Source organism: Harpia harpyja, chromosome W, assembly GCF_026419915.1.
Source record: "Harpia harpyja isolate bHarHar1 chromosome W, bHarHar1 primary haplotype, whole genome shotgun sequence".
Classification (NCBI taxonomy): Eukaryota; Metazoa; Chordata; class Aves; order Accipitriformes; family Accipitridae; genus Harpia; species Harpia harpyja.
The window spans coordinates 36,243,146-36,261,904 of NC_068968.1; the positions used below are offsets into that span (position 1 = coordinate 36,243,146).

The following is an 18,759-nucleotide window of genomic DNA, read 5'->3' on the forward strand; positions in this document are numbered from 1 at the left end:
TATCTTCTATAATGTGAGCAGAAGTACACCACTTTGCCACTAAATAAGACATATATTTTCAAGATGGGTTAAAACTAGGCCTTGAATCCATAAAATGTTATATTTCAACATGGGTTGGCTTCTGATTCCCATTCACTAAACTCTTAACTGCTTTCAGTCTGGATTGCATCTAAAAAAGAAACCCCCAGAATGTCTTATTTCTGGTTCTCCTTTCATGAGAATTCTGACCAAGACTGCAGAACTTCTTTTAAGATGAGCATATGTCTCAAGAATTGAACTATTTTGTGCTAGGATCTCTTGAGACCAGAATACAATATATAAGAACCATCAAATATTTACACTAGTTTCATTTTAAAACTGAAGCCTAGTGTTAATCTATTCTAGATCAAGGCACTGCTACCATAGAGCATTTTTAATATATCATTCTGACCTATGACATTTCTGCTGCAACTGAATAGAAACCAAACAAAAACAACTTTCATTTTTGGATCCAAACCAGACCCTAACTACAACAGAGAGATTTAGAAATGGGTATTTGACTCCAACCCCTTCACCACATGAAGGTTTTGACCTGGTTTTGTCCCATTTACAAGCACACGCCCACATGCAAAAACACATACAGTGAGAAATAATACCTTAATTACAATAACATTACAGTATTTGTTATTGTGAAACATAACCCAGGATTTCAAGTTTCAGCAGGAATTCATGACTATATTATCATTTTGTTGGAGCTATCTGAAATTCAAACAATAGTTTTCAAGTAGCATAAAATAGAGTTGGTTTTTTTCCCTAACTCACTTGGAAAATTCTATCTTCTTGTGTTTTTCCACTTGTTTCCTGAGAAAGGCAAACAGTCTATGATCCACTTCACAGCAGCTGTCACTCATTAGCAAAAGAGAAGTGACTCTAACACACTATCATTAACAGCATTGGCAGCAGGACACAGACTGTTATACCACTGTACCTAGCTTAATCTGAATCCTTGGAGCCACACATTTTTCTATTTGTTGTAGCAGATATATATAGAAGAAAAGTGGTGAAAAAGGTTTTTCCTCCACTTGTGCAAAATCATGCACACAGATAAGATCAACTGGGGGACTGGGAGTCAGGAAATACAACTTGATCTGGCAGAACTCCACTGTAGAGTCCATGGTGGAACTGAAAAAGAGGAAGACTAAGTGCTTCAACCTCCATGGAGCTCAGGAATCAACTTTAACCTAAATAAAAGCACTAGTTTTAAATTATCTTGGCAAGTTAGGCTGAGCAAATACTTCTAATAAAAATCCAGCTCTCTTTAAACCTCTGTTGGTTTTGGAAGAAGAAAAAGCAAAAGATTTAGATTAAGTCACAACATTCAAAACTGGACTCAACTGGTGTTTGCGCACCACTGCTGGCAAGACCGAAACGATATGTTACTATTGCACATGGTAACATTTACAATAATATTTGACTATTATCCTTCACTATTGCCAAGAGTAACAATTAAAGAATGTTTTTTAATAGATGAATTACTCTGATTAATCTGAGCTCCTTAAGGAAATGTATCATAATTTTGTTGATGACAAGATCCATATTTCTTCCAAGGCAAGTTCTTAACAAAGTAAGGGTGAGGAAGTTGTGGTTTTTTGGTTTTTTTGGTTTTTGGTTTTTTTTTTTTTTTTAAATTAACTAAAGAGAATCACAAGAAATAACCTGCCTTTCTTCCATGCATGCTGGGGAAGAAAGAAAAAAAAGAGGAGAAAAGGAGGGACAGACTTGCTCCTTTAGAAATGAGAACTGAAATGGTAAAAACAACAAAAACTTGGAAGAACCTCTCACTCAAAAGGTCAGCAAAAGCTGGTAGTTGAAAGTGGGTCAGCATGCCTTTTCAGTAGGATGTATTTCCAGGCTGCATGGCAACGTTGTCCCTCGCTATAGTCCTTTACAGTCTTTCTCTGTTGCGGAACACACAGAAGCAGCTCACAGATGTCATTACTGATTGCAAGATCTCCATATTTCTGTCTAACATTATGTCGTGGTTTCAGCCCAGCCGGTAACAAAGGACCACGCAGCTGCTCGCTCCTCCCACCCCCCTCCAGTGGGATGGGGAGGAGAATCAGAAAGGAGAAAAGAAAAAAAAACCGGAACCTCGAGAGTTGAGATAAGGACAATTTACTAGGACAACACAAAAAGAGAAGTTACAACAACGGTACTAATAAAAGAATATCCAAAACGAGAGATGCACAGTGCAACTGCTCACCACCCGGAACCCGACGCTCCGCCACTTCCCCCACCGAAAGTCGAGAGAGCTCCCCCCCCCAGCCCGCTCCCCATTTATATACTGAGCATGATGTCACATGGTATGGAATAGCTCCTTGGCTAGTTCAGGTCAGCTGCCCCGGCTGTGCCCCCTCCCAGGTTCCTGTGAAAATTAACTCTATCCCAGCTGAACCCAGGACACATTAATAAAAAGAAAGATTGCTTCATGAAAAGCACTTGAGCTAGCCAGTGATTTGCTAAAGTTATTTGTTTCATTTTCTGGCAAGTAAACAGCATTCATTAAATGTATGTCAATAGAATAAAGAAAGGAACGGGCAAGAATTTTTTATTGTTATTTTTTTGTTTTGTTTTGTCGTCAGCCAGCAGATATCTATACACAGGAATTTATTACTTGATAGTCTCAAAAAGAAAGATTGAATACTCATTTTAGAGTATTTTTCGTCTAGTCAGTTGTAAATATAATTTGTCACTAGATAAAGAGATCTATTTGGCTCAATTTGGCTTCAAAATCAGAGTTTTTTAAAATAATTAAGCAGCTAATTAACCAGTTATTTAGAAAAATACTAGAGAATATCTCTTTTTTTGAAGATACCAAAACTGTTGAACTGTTTCTGCTATGGCAGATTGGTATGCAAAGGCTCATTGTTCTGTTAATTGTTTGGTCAACAATAGAGCTTGCCACTGCGTTCATAAAAAGGGAACACTGCATTAATGCCAATTTGTTTCTGGGTTGAAAAAAACAAAATGAAACAGTGCAGTTTTAAGAAAAATGATCAAATCACCTGAACAATTCTTTATATGTAACTGAAGCTCCATATACTGTCAAAGAAAATTCTCTGGGGAAACAGACCATTCAGAGTGAAGGAATACTATTAATTTTCAGGGAGATTTTAGAGAACATCCTTCAGTCTTCTTGGCTCTAAAACATAGATAATAACACTTCACTACAGTGAAAAAAAATGCTACTGAAAGATAAATGAAAATCAAAACTCTAGCCACTTTTTTCCATTTCAAGACATTTCTAGGCCTGGTGGAGGTAGTCTTCCTACAGAAATTGAGAACAATATCTCATTTGCCAGGGAACAACAACAGACTAGCAGAGCTAAATCCCATCCATTTAGATTAGCCAAAGTATCACAGTTGGCTACTTTAGGAGAGAGAAGTGGCCTTTGAATATAATTTTTTAATTATAGTGTTAAAGTGTTTAATAAAACTGGTGATTATTCTTGTAAGCAGAGCATTACCAGTTCTGGGAATGATGAAGAGACAAGACTTTGTTCCTATGATTGGTCAGATATAAATTGCTGTAAGGTGACCAGTAACCAGGCACAAATTCAGAGACCAGTGAGAAAATCTGCACAACGGCATGTACATTTCCGAGAAAATAAGCAAGCTATCCATAAGCACCATGTTGCATATTTTAAATAATGATTTAAAATTATATTTTGAAAACATTGTTAGAAGCTGGTATAAGACTCCTGAAAATGGCAAACACTCAAGAACTGATATGTCAACCAAAGCTGTATATATATCAAAAGACCTTCCAATCTTACAGATTCTAGCTGGTATTTGCATATGGCACTAAGAGCCAATATCAAGTTCTACCCACCCCTACAGCCCATACACATGGTGCACAGAGCATGTAGAACATGGGCTTTTAGTTTGGCTATCAGTTTTGGGTTGTTTGGCTAGCTAACACCAAACACATGAAATTGCATCGATTTTACTTTGTAAGAGTGGAACAGACTGTATCCTATGCAAATTAGACTAATGATTTTTTGTGACTGAAAAACGAAGCTGGTATTTTCAGGAAGACAACTCTGCTGTCAGTAAGTGTCTTCTAGGTTCAACTTGTTGAGGAACATCGGCAAATTAAATCTCATGTGACTTGTTTCTCTCACTCTCTGGGGGGCTTTGTTGGCTTGAGGCAATGTTTCCTCACCAGGAATACCCCTAGGCCCATGTCCTCTGGTCACTCACTCCTCTTAGCAGGCCCACAGCTTCATTGCCAAACTATGACACAGAGCTATTTCTGCAGCTTTACATCACCCAGGGAATCCTGTTAAGCTACATTTTTCTTCCAAACACATTAGTCTTTGAAAAAGGCTCCAGCTCAGCAGTGTCACTCTCTAAACTACTGGTATAATGATAACATCAGAAAAACCTGTCAAGGACATCAAACTATTAGAGTATGTCCAGAGGAGGGCAACCAAGATGGTGAAAGGCTTTGAGGGTAAGACTTATGAGGAGCGGCTGAGGTCACTTGATTTGTTCAGCTTAGAGAAGAGAAGGCTGAGGGGTGACCTCATCGCAGTCTACAACTTCCTCAAGAGGGGCAGCAGAGGGGGAGGTGCTGATCTCCTCTCTCTGGTGACCAGTGATAGGACATGAGGAAATGGAAGCTGTGTCAGGGGAAGTTCAAATTGGACATTAGGAAAAGGTTCTTCACTGAGAGGGTGGTCAGTCACTGAAACAGGCTCCCCAGGGAAGTGGTCACGGCACCAAGCCTGTCAGAGTTCAAGGAGCGTCTGGATGACACACTTCGTCATATGGTTTAGTTTTAGGTAGTCCTGTGAGGAGCAGGGAGTTGGACTCGATGATCCTTATGGGTCCCTTCCAACTTGAGATATTCTGATTCTATGATCTAGAGTCATATTTGCCAGGCATTAAGCCACAGGATTTTAATATTGTGGGAATTACATTTATCAAGAAACAAGTATATAACATGCCATTTCCAAATGTGCGGCACACAAACCAGAATCTTGAGTAGGCAACTGAGAGCAAGAGTCTGGAAAAGCAAATACATTTTTGGAAAGACAATCCAACCATATCTTACATGTTCATGACAAAGTCTTCAACCTATGTGGCTATTTAAAGTCTGAGAGATACGTTGGCACTCACTCGCATAGCTAGGCATTAGTCTTATATTACGTGGACTGGTTAGATTCTTCTGAATACTTTTCACCTTGTAGCCCCTGCTTGGTAGTTGTTGGAACACAGGGTAGCATTCAGTTTAGCACCAGGAAAGCAGGCAAGCAAATGAGCTAAAATTATTAATTTTAATTAATAATTAATTAGCTAGTCTAACAGTGAGCAGAAGTGCCACCACGTCTCTCCCCAACATTGACAGAGTATGTGTGATAGGAAGAGGTGTCCCCCCTCAGGAATTTCACAACTGTGTTTAAATATCATAGAAATCAAAGAGTCAATACCATCACATTTATTGTTGCTTCTTACAGAGAGCATTGCTGTAGTTAAAGAAAATATTGGAGGTGGGATTTGGAAATGAAGAGAGTTGAGGACAAGGGGCATAAAATGAATTTTTTAGTGGAAAGTTTAAAATGATTGTGGCATTTTATTTTCTGGTCAATGCAAGCTTTCTAGATGTTTTTTGGTTCAGCTGGAAGCTATGAATAATGTTTTAAAATGTAATATTAAAATTGCATTAGGAATTTTTCAGTGTTTCATATTTTAAACCCAAAGAAATTGCCTGGTATCTGAATTCTGCTAGCCTTGAGTGAGACCTAAAAATTCTCCTTGGGATTTGGGGACGGTACCTGGAAAATATATTGGATTCTGCAGCCTAAACCATGATTGTTGGGTTGTTCTGGGTTTTTTTTTTTCTTTTTCCCCAGCACAAACTGAGATCTACCCAAATTCACTTTTGGTTGAAAGACATGTAAGATGAGGAATATATCTGTATAGTTCGAGAGATGGAGATGTACAAAGGAAGAGAGAGAATCTTTCAGAGAAGCTAGGGAGGTGTCACTTCTCCCAGCCTCAAACTCTTAATTGTCAAAGCTTCTCATTACTCACCGACTCTGCAACACTTTGTTACCTGCTGGCTCTAAACCGCAAAGAATGGAGTTGTGAATTTAAAATGGAGTCTAAGCAGAAATTTCAGGCTTATGTAGGGATACATAAAGAAAAGTAGATTGACATTTTGTGCCACAGTTGTTTGCTTTCCTATTGTGAGCCCAATTTACACCTGTTTTAAAATGCAAATTAAATGGTTCTAAAACAGGAATAACAGCAGACAAAAGGCTAAATTAGGCTTTAAATTTCTATTAGAATAGCACTCAGAATCATCACCAATCCATGATCAGCACAATAGACAAAACATTTTAAAAGATAGTGCCTCTGCTCAACAACTTAAGACCTGATGTCCATCTGTCCTAGATATAAAGATATGCACAATTACTATACTCTGCAGATCCTAGTATTCCAGACATTTCCAAGTGGATTGACAACACTAACAGTACACAGACCATGGGAATAATAACCTTTGACATTACTTTCTTTTAACAAGCCCAACTCAGACCTTTAGCAAAAGTCTGCAAAAGATTGGGTGGAGGAGAAATGGAGGAACAGAGTCTTCCCCTGTGAACACATAACCTCAGAATCTACCACTTAATATGAAATGTAGATTTCCATTTTGCAGTATTAAGAAAGAAAAACCAGGAATACTGAATTAAAAAGTGAATGACAAACCAATACAATTCTCCAAAGCAGAATGCTTTACATATAGATGCCATGGTTTAATCCCAGCCAGCAACTAAGCACCATGCAGCCACTCACTCCCCCCCCACCCAGTGGGATGGAGGAGAAAATCGGGAAAAGAAGTAAAACTCATGGGCAGAGATAAGAACGGTTTAATAGAACAGAAAAGAAGAAACTAATAATGATAATGATAACACTAATACAATGACAACAGCAATAATAAAAGGATTGGAATATATAAATGATGCACAGTGCAATTGCTCACCACCCGCCGATCAACGCCCAGTTAGTCCCCGAGCGGCGATTCCCTGCCCCCACTCCCCTCAGTTCCTATACTAGATGTGGCGTCACATGGTATGGAATACCCCGTTGGCCAGTTTGGGTCAGCTGCCCTGGCTGTGTCCCCTCCCAACTTCTTGTGCCCCTCCAGCCTTCTTGCTGGCTGGGCTTGAGAAGCTGAAAAATCCTTGACTTTAGTCTAAACACTACTTAGCAACAACTGAAAACATCAGTGTTATCAACATTCTTCTCATACTGAACTCAAAACATAGCACTATACCAGCTACTAGGAAGAAAGTTAACTCTGTCCCAGCTGAAACCAGGACAACAGACAATGTAGCCCACATTTCTCATTTACATCCATGACAAACTATGTAAACATCTTATGCAGGGGGGTAGTTCTGTCTTTTATAAAAACAACAAACACCTCCCTTTGGGAAGACCAAAGCTCTTTGTTGCTGTTGCGTTGTTATATTTCGTTTTCAGTGATTACAAAACTGGCAATTGTTTTAGTATCAGAGAGTGTCTACTTTAGTGAGACTGGGATTCAGCCCAGTTAGGCATTTAGAGCATCTTGGTAGGATCTAGAGCATCAAGGAGCCCATGCTCCCTGTTTAATAAATGGGAAAGATAACTGCCTCCATAGAACAATTCAGATCAGTTAGATGCCTGAAGTTGTGTATAACTGTATCACTATTTCCTTCTGGAAAAATCAGCTCATGCAAATCAATGGGATTGTTGCTATTAACTAAGTGGATGAAGAAATTAATCCACAGGGTCCATTAACAGTGTGTCGTGGTTTAACCCCGGCCAGCAACTAAGCACCACACAGCCGCTCACTCACTACCCCCCACCCAGTGGGATGGGGGAGAAAATCGGGAAAAGAAGTAAAACCCGTGGGTTGAGATAAGAATGGTTTAATAGAACAGAAAAGAAGAAACTAATAATGATAATGATAACACTAATACAATGACAATTGTAATAAAAGGATTGGAATATAGAAAACAAGTGAAGCACAATGCAATTGCTCACCACTTGCTGACCAATGCCCAGTTAGTTCCCGAGCAGTGATCCCTCCCCCAGGCCAACTCCCCCCAGTTTATATACTGGGCATGACGTCATATGGTATGGAATACCCCTTTGGCCACTTTGGGTCAGCTGTCCTGGCTGTGTCCCCTCCCAACTTCTTGTGCCCCTCCAGCCTTCTTGCTGGCTGGGGATGAGAAGCTGAAAAATCCTTGACTTTAGACTAAACATTACTTAGCAACAACTGAAAACATCAGTGTGTTATCAACATTCTTCTCATACTGAATCCAAGACATAACAATATACTAGCTACTAGAAAGAAAATTAATTCTATCCCAGCTGAAACCAGGATGCAGTGTTACTGGTCCAACTATCTGTGTCAACTTGGCTGATTGTTTGACTTCCTTTTGCCTCAGGTTACTGATCTGTATCTACTGTATAGAACTACCAGGATAGTGTGAAGTCTATTTACTTAATTAATATTTTCTGTGCTTTGGGATGAGTTTGGTATAATTTCAATTCTAAAAATTTGCAAATTATTAAATAATTTGCAGAACTTCATTACAACTGTATGCACATTTATATATAACCTTTCTCTGCCAAAATCCTGCTGAAGCCCTATACTCAGTCAGGAATTTGAGTGTAAATGTTCCTCTGGAGCACCAACGCCTCTGAACAAACACAGCCATTGTGCAAGAGGGAAGTTCTGCACTATGTGTCTGATACATCTAGCAGCACAGAAATGGTATCTTTGTTTCTCCTTCTAACCATCTGTCAGCATTTCCACTTACAGTTCCTTTAACTCATCTGTCATCATCTGTTCTGAGATGAAGCCTAGCATATAGGCTTTCACCAAAAGGTGTTTTTTTTATTTGATGGGATGAAATGACAAGTACATTTGGCTGCTTTTAAATCATTGGGGTATCCTAAATGTACCTCCAAGGGTAAACTTGCCCCTACTAAAGAAAATGTTTCTTTTTTATGTATTCTGCAATGCAGTCACACAATGGCTTGTTTTGATTAGAGAAAATTTGCAAGCTGTCATTTTCTGCAATGGATCTTTGTGCTTTTTGGGAAAATGCAACATAAAATGACTGTCATGGAGTTTCAAAATTATAGCTTCCATTACTGTAGATGAACCTTAGTCAACTTTGTTTCAGCAAACTTTGTTTCCTCTTTTAAATGCACATAATCCTTAGATTTATTCCATTCACATAAGTTGTCTCATTTTAAGCAATATAAATACATGTTTTTGTTATAAAATTGTTATATCTGTAGTAGAGGCTTTATGGTTTACATCCAAATCCTGCTGCAGAAACCCAAGAGAAGCAGCAGCTTGTCTGTCTTAGCAATCATCAGCTAGTAGTAGTCAGGTTTTCTGTTTTTATAGCAACCCTGCTCCTTCAGAGGCAGGGAGGTAAACCAGTCTTCCTGGTCACTCTGCTGAAGTGCACTGGTACTTCTGTGACACTGAAGAAAATATCCCCATATGCAGGGCACAACAGAATGCCATGTGCTCTGAAGACTACTATGGTTTACTCATACCTAAACAAGCTCTGAAAAGTAAATCGGATTCTGATTCAGGTCTTGCTGCAGGAAATGAAGAACTTGGCACGGCCATACTGGATACACACAGGCTCTCAGTGCTGACCGCTGACCGTGGGGTGGCTGAATCCCACCGACCTGTGCTTTGAGGCTGCTAACGCTTGTGAGAGAGGAAGGTATTTGGGTGGTACTTGCTGTCATTATTAGTAGAGTCTGATGACCCAAAACTGTCTTTTGCTTTTAGTCCTTATAGTCAACCAATGTCTATCTGCTTAATACACATTTTAAATACCTGAAGTAGATAATTACTGCCAGGATGTGAATGCAATAGTGATCTTGAATTTAATTTATGTCTTAAGGTGACGGTTTTTAGGGGTTAAGTGGATGCAAAGGCTCAAAGAAGGTGATATAGTGTCAGAACTGCATATAGAATCTATTCACAAAGCTACACTGGCTGCTGGAAGTTTAGCTTCTACTAGCTGTCCCACCAGTGGTCCTGGAAGATCTATATTTTATTTTATCAATGAATAAGAGCTTTCAGTCAGACAGAAAACTATAAAATACAGAGGGTTGATTTCTTTGTCAAATACATTGTCAGGTAAATCCACAGTTAGTATATTACTAGAGAAATTAATTGTACTGATACAAGTATCAGTAATTGACATAAACACAACTGGAAGCTTAATAAAGGCTATTTTTAAGTATTCTGTTTGCACTTTTCTAGTTATAGAAACCCCTCAATTTTTCATTGTGCACCTTTGTAACAGCCACTTTTATAACAAATTTATTGCACAACTTTCTGTCCTATATATTCTTCTCTGGTATGATGGTAAGATTAATAAAATAATTTTAATAACCTGCATTAATTTTTAATAATTTTTAATAACCTGGATTGAGGGGAATTATGTGGGGAGGAAGGACTGTGTTTGTTGTTGAAAGACTGAAAAATTTGGGGTTTGGTTCTGTATAAAATATGAATATGCAAATATTGTACTTAATTTAAAAAGCATGAGGGAGTGGATTTTACAACCAAGAGCAAAAAAGAATGTTCTTGCACAGTTGTGTTATTGGCTTGTAAAGCAGTTATGCATTTCAGAAATCACATCCTGTTATCATAGATTACTGGTCATAGGTTGGCACAAAACAGGGTAATTTGCGGTTAAGGATATGGCTGAAACAAGATGAATTCTCATTCAAGATCAATGTTCTCTCAGTTAAGACATGGCAAAACAAAATGAAAATAGTTTAAGCAGTGTGTCATTGTAGCATTTCTCCTTTTTTTTGTCCCTTAATTTTCTTTAAACAACTGGCTTTCCTATTTGTAATTAGAAGTATTTTGATATACTAAGCAAATGAAAGAAACTTAAAGTAATATACAGTTAGAGTTCTATATTTGCAAATAAACTATCAAATGTGAAATAAATATTGGTGTAGGTTGGGTTGAAGTAGTTATAGAATGAGAATAACTGGAGAGTCTTAAGAATTTTTCATTTTAATATATTTGAAATCCTTTAAAACTGAAACAAATATTGACTACGGTTCTATGAAATACTGAAATTCCTTTTGATAAGGAAAAGGAAGTAAATAAAAGAGTAGAAAGGGGAAGCTTTTCACTGCTGTTAAAACATAGATATTTTGGAGTCTCTTGTCAAGCACACAGTTGCCAGCACAGTACCTGGCATCAGATGACTACATATATGCATTTCCTAATCAGGTGTAAAAAAAATGGTCCCATTTGCTCTAACTATAGTGCTAGATACACTTGCACATGATCACCTCTCCTTGGTGAATGTGTGCACTAGTACAGTTGTGGAAACAAGCTCAGACTCACTTAAGTGCTTTGGTACAGATGACTATGTAACCATTCAAAACTTGCCAGAAAAATCTTTCTTTCTCTACACACATATGCATACACACACAGACACACAATTGAATTACAGAATAGAATAACAGAAAACAAATGCAAAAAAAACCAAAGAAAAATTTTGTAGTCCCATGTCTTCCCATCTTGCTAAGCAATATTTAAGAGAATCAAAGCATAAGGGGCATTTCAGACTCTTATTTTGTATTTCTCATTCTGGATGAGACTGTAGCAAGATCCTAAGGTAGCGTAAATTGACAAGTCATAATAATTTACATATCAAACAGCTGAGTCTAGTTTAGAACAGCCACATATTCCTGGTTTGAAAAACTAAAGGTATTGCAGTTTGTCTTGCCTACTGATTTAGTATTTGATATCTGTTATCAATTATCACAGATACCAGGAAATATTTGTATTTCCAATGCTGCTTTTATGGTATAGAAAATTAAAGGCCAAAAAATATAGTGGAGAGAAAATATCCTGCAGTGCTTTTTGTCAAATGAGCAGAATATCAAGGGAAGCTTAGCATCTAAACTATTGATGAGACATCTTGATGACAGGAAATGAAAACTGCAGCATAACAAATTTAGCTGCACTGAGGTGCTGGAAATGCTGTTTTCAGTGTTTGGGCACAGTTTTCCTGGAGTCTGCATGATTTTGTGTTATGATTTATCAATACCAGAAATTCATATTTATCTTAGTCAAGTGGATTATATATTCTGTCTTTAGATTTGTGGCTTTACATCCTCTTTGTATATAAATAAGGAAGCTATTGAATTTTCAGTAGCAGTTTGAGACAAAAACAAAGGGATTATGAAAAAGCTGGGGAAGTCTATCCAGTAGCTGAGCAGTCCTTGATTTCATGCTGAGCTAATAGAGGTACTGCTCTAGGTATAAATAAATGGACTTTAGCCCCTAGAAATGTTATTTTCTTTAATGATAGGAAGAGTAAAGAGATTAGCAAAAAAGTGATATTTACTTTGTGTTCCAGAAGGCAAGTTTTTCTCTGAAAGTTTTACTGCATCTGTAAAGCTGTGTATGCATACAATTTTGCAGAAATAGGAATGGGTCAGTTTGCATTGCTGCATGAGTGGAGGGAGGATTCAAGGACGGTTCTGCCCATGGATACCTTCAGCACCAGGAGATCAAAGTTTGCAGCTCTTGAGCTCAACAAGAGCAAAGAGACTGTCCCTTAACCACCAATTTATGTTATGCCAAACTCATATTCCCCTTCCATCTCTGAAAGGCAAATATCTTCTTACAGAACAGCACTACACCCCCTCAGAAGCAGACAGAATGATTATTAACTAAAACATTAAATATCAGAGCAATGGATGTAGTGTAAGAATAGATGAGTGACTGCACAGATAAATATGCTTTGATCAGAAGATGTTGTTTTTGCAAGAAGATGTCTATGACCAGGGAGTTTTCCATCACGAGGACCCTCTTCACAGTATGAACATTTTTCTCCATTTAAGCCTTCCTTGCCCTTCTTCTGCATGCCCTCATCCACATGTAAAAATAGAAAGTCTCTTTCCCCATCCATTTGTTCATGGAATACATTAAAGAGAATTCAGAAATCTGAAGAAGGGTTGAATTTCATTATCTTCATATACTCTAGTCCTTTTGTTTCATTTCTGAAAACAATACCTGCCTTATTTGGCAGAGGTGCTGCATTTAGTTCTCTCCAAATGAACATTTCCATGCTATGTGCACTTGAGTTTGGGGCTGAAGGGGAAGGAGATGGAAAGAGAACAATTTCATTACACAGATGTTATGCCTTGCAGGAATTTCCTTTAAAGAACCCTCTTCAGTTGGCAGTTTCAGACAGCATTAGATATTGCCATATTTGGAAAATGGAATCCTTAAGTACCAAGTATTTTTATGCTTTGAACTGTTATTTGACAAAGTTGGGTGGTTTTTTTCTTTTGGTGGAGTCCTCTGAATTCTGGTTTTGCAATGAATAGAGGTTGCTTTCATAAAAACCCTCTGCAAAGTGCAGTTGGAAAGACTTATACCATGCCTTGTCACATTAAGTATTAAAATAACATTTATGTTTTTCTGAGGGTTTTCTGGTAACACTGTCTGTGGTAGCAAGATAAACTGATTTATTAATACAGTATTATTTGTGATCTAAACTCCACCCTCCAGAAGCTTTTTTCTTTCACCTCCTCCCCTCAGGATTTTACCAAGGGCACAGATTTGTCACAATAAAACCACATGGTTATGGTGAGCAGCTCTTCATAATTTATCAAAATTCATTTGCAAGCTTCTGTTTTGATTGAACAGCAACCAAAACCACATAGCTGATTTGAAGACCAGTAAGTAAAACTTTGAGTCTGTTTTATAAGGCTGTTTATTACTAATCCCTTTACAAACTAGACATTTTTACTGAACTTGATCTTTAAACAGAAATTCAAAGCAGTTATCTTTTTACCCTTTGTGAGCTGCTGGAATACTTGAGACAGCTGCATCAAGTACTCAAAATTACCAAGAAGTTAAAGATTATGGGACTGGAGCAAATGTTGGAAATACCTCATCTTGTCTGGGAGTTTTACATTTGAAAGTTCAATCCTTCTTTCACATGCATGTAAGGAAAGATGATGCTTTAAAGACTTCTGCTTCTTTGAGTAAAAGGCATTCAGGCATTAAGTTAAACTGCTAAGCATTAAATTTCTTGCAAGGGGACAGTTGTTGTCTCTCCATAGAATGGCAGGCAGGTAGAAGTAAGGTTGGACCATCCAGGAATGAGCATCAGCAGGATGCTATCTTCCAGGCATGAATGCTCAGTACCACTGCATGCTGGTGAAGGGTCTGGAGAACAAGTCCTATGAGGAGCGGCTGAGGAACTGGGGTTGTTTAGTCTGGAGAAAAGGAGGCTCATGGGACACCTTATCACTCTCTACAGCTATCTGAAAGGAGGTTGTAGTGAGGTGGGTGTTGGTCTCTTTTTCCCTAGTAACAAGTGATAGGACAAGAGGAAATGGCCTCAAGTTGCACCAGGGAAGGTTTAGATTGGATATTAGGAAAAATTTCTTCACCGAAAGGGTTGTCAAGCATTGGAACAGGCTGCTCAGGGAAGTGGTTGAGTCACCATCCCTGGAGGTATTCAAAAGATGTGTAGACATGGCGCTTAGGGACATGGTTTAGTGGTGGACTTGGCAGTGTTAGGTTTACGGTTGGACTTGGTGATCTTAAAGGTCTTTTCCAACCTAAATGATTCTATGATTCTATTCTATGTGTAATGCATGCAGTAGGTAATATCAGAGGTCAGCAGCCATGCTACAGCTCTCTCCAGCAATAACTTCACTGACCTTCATCTGCAGAAGTGCAAAGGAGGTAGAGAAAGGAGCCTTTCAGATACATGTGCTGCATGAAAACCAGATTACCTTTAAAGCCCTGGACTTCAAATACCATAACTTTTTACCCTCCTCATGCAGAAAACTTTAGGGAGATGATGGATCTAGCTGGCTGGCTGGCTGGCTAGTGGGGAATATGCTGCATATAAGAGTAGGAGAGCATCTACATGCTACACTCAGGAAAGTAATGAGCATACAGAAGTTATAAAGACAGTCTGTTCCTTTGTAAATCCAGTGTCTCAGTTGCCTTCAATATTTCTATGTGTGTGTGTGTGTATTTGGTATTTGAGTGACAGAAATAACTCTTTGTATTAGGTTTGCATGGCAAGGTTTTGGTAGCTGGGGGCTACAGGGATGGCTTCTGTGAGAAGCTGCTAGAAGCTTCCCCTATGTCCGATAGAGCCAGTGCCAGCCAGATCCAAGACAGACCCACCGATGGCCAAGGTCGAGCCAATCAGCGATGGTGGTAGAGCCTCCGTGATAACATATTTAAAAAGGGGAAAAAAGTTGCTGCGCAACAGAAACTGAAGCCCGAGAGGAGTGAGAATATGTGAGAGAAACAACCCTGCAGACACCAAGGTCAGTGAAGAAGGAGGGGGAGGAGATGCTCCAGGCACCAGAGCAGAGATTCCCCTGCAGCCTGTGGTGGAGACCATGGTGAGGCAGGTTATCCCCCTGCAGCCCATGGAGGTTAATGGTGGAGTATATATCCACCTGCAGCCCATGGAGGACCCCATGCCAGAGCAGGTGGATGCCTGAAGGAAGCTGTGACCCCGTGGGAAGCCCGTGCTGGAGCAGGTTTTCTGGCAGGACTTGTGACCCTGCAGAGGACCCACGCTGGAGCAGTCTGTTCCTGAAGGACTGCACCCCATGGAAGAAACCCATGCTGGAGCAGTTAATGAAGAACTGCAGCCCAGGGGAAGGGCTCACGTTGGAGAAGTTCGTGAAGGACTGTCTCCCGTGGGAGGGACCCCACGCTGGAGCAGGGGAAGAGTGTGAGGAGTCCTCCCCCTGAGGAGGAAGGAGCGGCAGAGACAACATGTGATGAACTGACCACAACCCCCATTCCCCATCCCCCTGTGCTGCTCAGGGGGTGTTAGGTAGAGAATTCGGGAGTGGAGTTGAGACCGGGAAGAAGGGAGGGGTGGAGGGAAGGTGTTCTGAGATTTGGTTTTATTTCTCACTACCCTACTCTGGTCGATTGGTAATAAATTAAATTAATTTTCCCCAAGCTGAGTCTGTTTTGCCCGTGATGGTAATTGGTGAGTGATCTCTCCCTGTCCTTATCTCGACCCACAAGCCTTTTGTTATATTTTCTCTCCCATGCCCAGCTGAGGAGGGGAGTGATAGAGCGGCTTTGGTGGGCACCTGGTGTCCAGCAATGGTCAACCCACCACACTCTTCTATGGTTCTTTACACCTTTTAACATTACATTATATAAGTGGACCAGGCTGAATCTGGACAAAGGGCAATCTGAGGCAATTGTACTCCCTGGCATTCTGCAGTTCTGGTCCACCCTCCTCATGGTAAGGTGATATTATTCATGCTGGTCATTAGCTGCTTCTGTAATAAAGTAGTGAACAGATTCAGTGAACAAATTAGATATATGTTCCTGGTGAAGAGATTTTTGAGCTTTGAACCAAAGCAAATAAGATGTAGGGAAAAAAAGCAGTTGCTGTTAGCATATGAATCTCTGGAATTATTCTATGATTAAAGTTTTTATCAAGATTACAAGTTTTTTTACATGGTTTCATCCTATAATTGCATTCTGCTTGTACCTTGCAGTGAGCCACCTCTATGGATTTGGACTGATGGATGCTGAAGCAATGGTGATAGAAGCAGAAAAGTGGACAACAGTTCCTCCACAGCATGTGTGTGTGGAGAACACGGATCGGCAAATCAAGTAATACCTGCTGCCAAAACTCTTGCTGGCATAAACTTATGGAAAGAAGTTGGATATAATATACCCCTCCCTTGCATCGTGTTTAATGGGTGATTTTGAAAGCTACACTGGGGATCTCTCTCACCTTCAGATATGTCAGATCATTTGCCTGTAAAGTTTGTTCCCTGCAGTTCTTGGAATGGAATTTAAAGCATGTCCCAAAACCTGAAGGTATAAAACAAGTCAGGCTGGATGTTAATTGATACTGGCATAGATGATGCTCTGAAGAACAAGAATGTCTAGTTGAGTGCACTGCAGTCATCTTTGTAAGATGAGTACAAACTCAATAGTCCAGTGTCTAACAGACAAATATTCTTTTCATTAAAATCTTATCATATTATCACTCTGAAACAGTCTCAGGAGAGTCTGTCTCAGAGGCTAAGACTAAACTAGTTTTGCTTGCTAGGATAGGGTCTCTATAGAGCCAGGCTTAAGAGTAGTATTCTGTACATGCACTCTGTGGATACAGAGAGAGCATCAGTCATAAGGCACATTTCCAAAGCCTTAAAATCATTGAGGAAAGTTTTTATTTGATAGATATACTTGACAGTCTAGGTCCATAACTGGTATAGTCTGCAAGAAAGCCATGCCAATTTAAACCATCTGAGTCCTATACTGTTTGGCCACTGTTTGCTACAGTTAATATGTAATACTTGCTATCACATAAGTAAGGACTATGGCTATGCCAGGCATTTCCTGGTACTTAATGACCAGCTGTCATCCCATGACAATCCCAGCTGGCCACTAATCCACAAAAGATGCTCTGTCCCAAAGTTTTATTCCTATTACAGGTCTTCACTGACCTCTTTTAGCATGTGTACATGTCAGTATAGCCCTTAATAGAAAGCCCAGTAATTGCCAGTGACTGCAGTAAAGTTACACTATGGTGATAGTTTCAGCCAGGAAATAAGTGTTAAAACTAAGGGTTATAGGCTACTGATTTCTCAGAAATTATTGTCCAACACTGACAGTCACTACTAAGAAAAAGTGATTTAGTTGTCAGGAACAAGCAAGAAACATTGATGTTGTTTTTATATGCTTATATTATAGAACTATACGGCCTGACAGTGTTGTCCGTTCAATTTACAAAGCCACCGGCTGTTCAGATAATTCCAACCACCATGTGATCTACTTGGAGCACGTGGTTGTACGCATCACTATTACTCACCCTCGACGTGGAGACTTGTCAATTTACCTAACCTCTCCTTCTGGAACTAGGTCACAGCTCTTGGCCAACAGGTATAGTATGACAACACAACTTTGCAACCCAGTCAGCACGCAGAGCCTGCACTGAGATTGCAGCATCATCAAAGAGCAGTCAAGTCATTACAGTAGGTTTTGCTGAAAGACACAAGTTCTTGATTATTTTTTCTGAGAGAGATGGGGGAAATGAAGAACAAACAAATGAACTGAAAGATGGCAATCTCTGTCTTTATCAGTAGAAGAATAGGCTGTAAAGCTGTTGAAGATCATCATCTTTAAAACTAAGATTAGTCAATTTTGATAGTCTTTTGTGGCTCACCAATTATTAGATGGCTGGGAAGTGCAAGAAAAATAACAGGCTGAGTGTTACAGAAGGAAACTGAAGCTGAATGGAAATATGTTTTTACATATTATTGACACTTATTTTTCATTCCCTTCCTTTCTTATGCCTTTGCCTACTAGTAATAAAATAGACAGAATAGTAATCTTCTCTTACTATTTTCTTTAAGTTTTCAGAATATGGTTATGACTCCTGATGTTACTAATCTGCATATCCTTTTTTTCCCCTTTTGTAGTAGTATGTAGTATGTTCGAGCCATGAAAGGCTCTTGGTAGGAGAATGCTGAGAAGTTGCACTAGCACTTTAAAATGAATGGGTCCATCTATAAACAGCCTATTAAAATTTTTAAAAAGTCAGCAATTTCCTTCATCCCATAGATCTACAATGGATACTTGCTGTTGGATGTCAGGCCCCTCTAACATTAGCTACTAAGAAAGATCCA

General features: G+C 39.3%; 1 protein-coding gene across 1 annotated transcript in view; it reads left to right on the plus strand.

The window, feature by feature from the left end:
* The window catches only part of LOC128136235 (proprotein convertase subtilisin/kexin type 5-like), a 277,385-nt gene that overhangs the window by 227,012 nt on the left and 31,614 nt on the right, over positions 1-18,759 (plus strand). The window contains exons 11-12 of the mRNA XM_052775477.1: positions 16,618-16,735; positions 17,825-18,013. Coding sequence (XP_052631437.1) covers positions 16,618-16,735; positions 17,825-18,013 — 307 coding nt within the window. The remainder of the gene's footprint in view (positions 1-16,617; positions 16,736-17,824; positions 18,014-18,759) is intronic.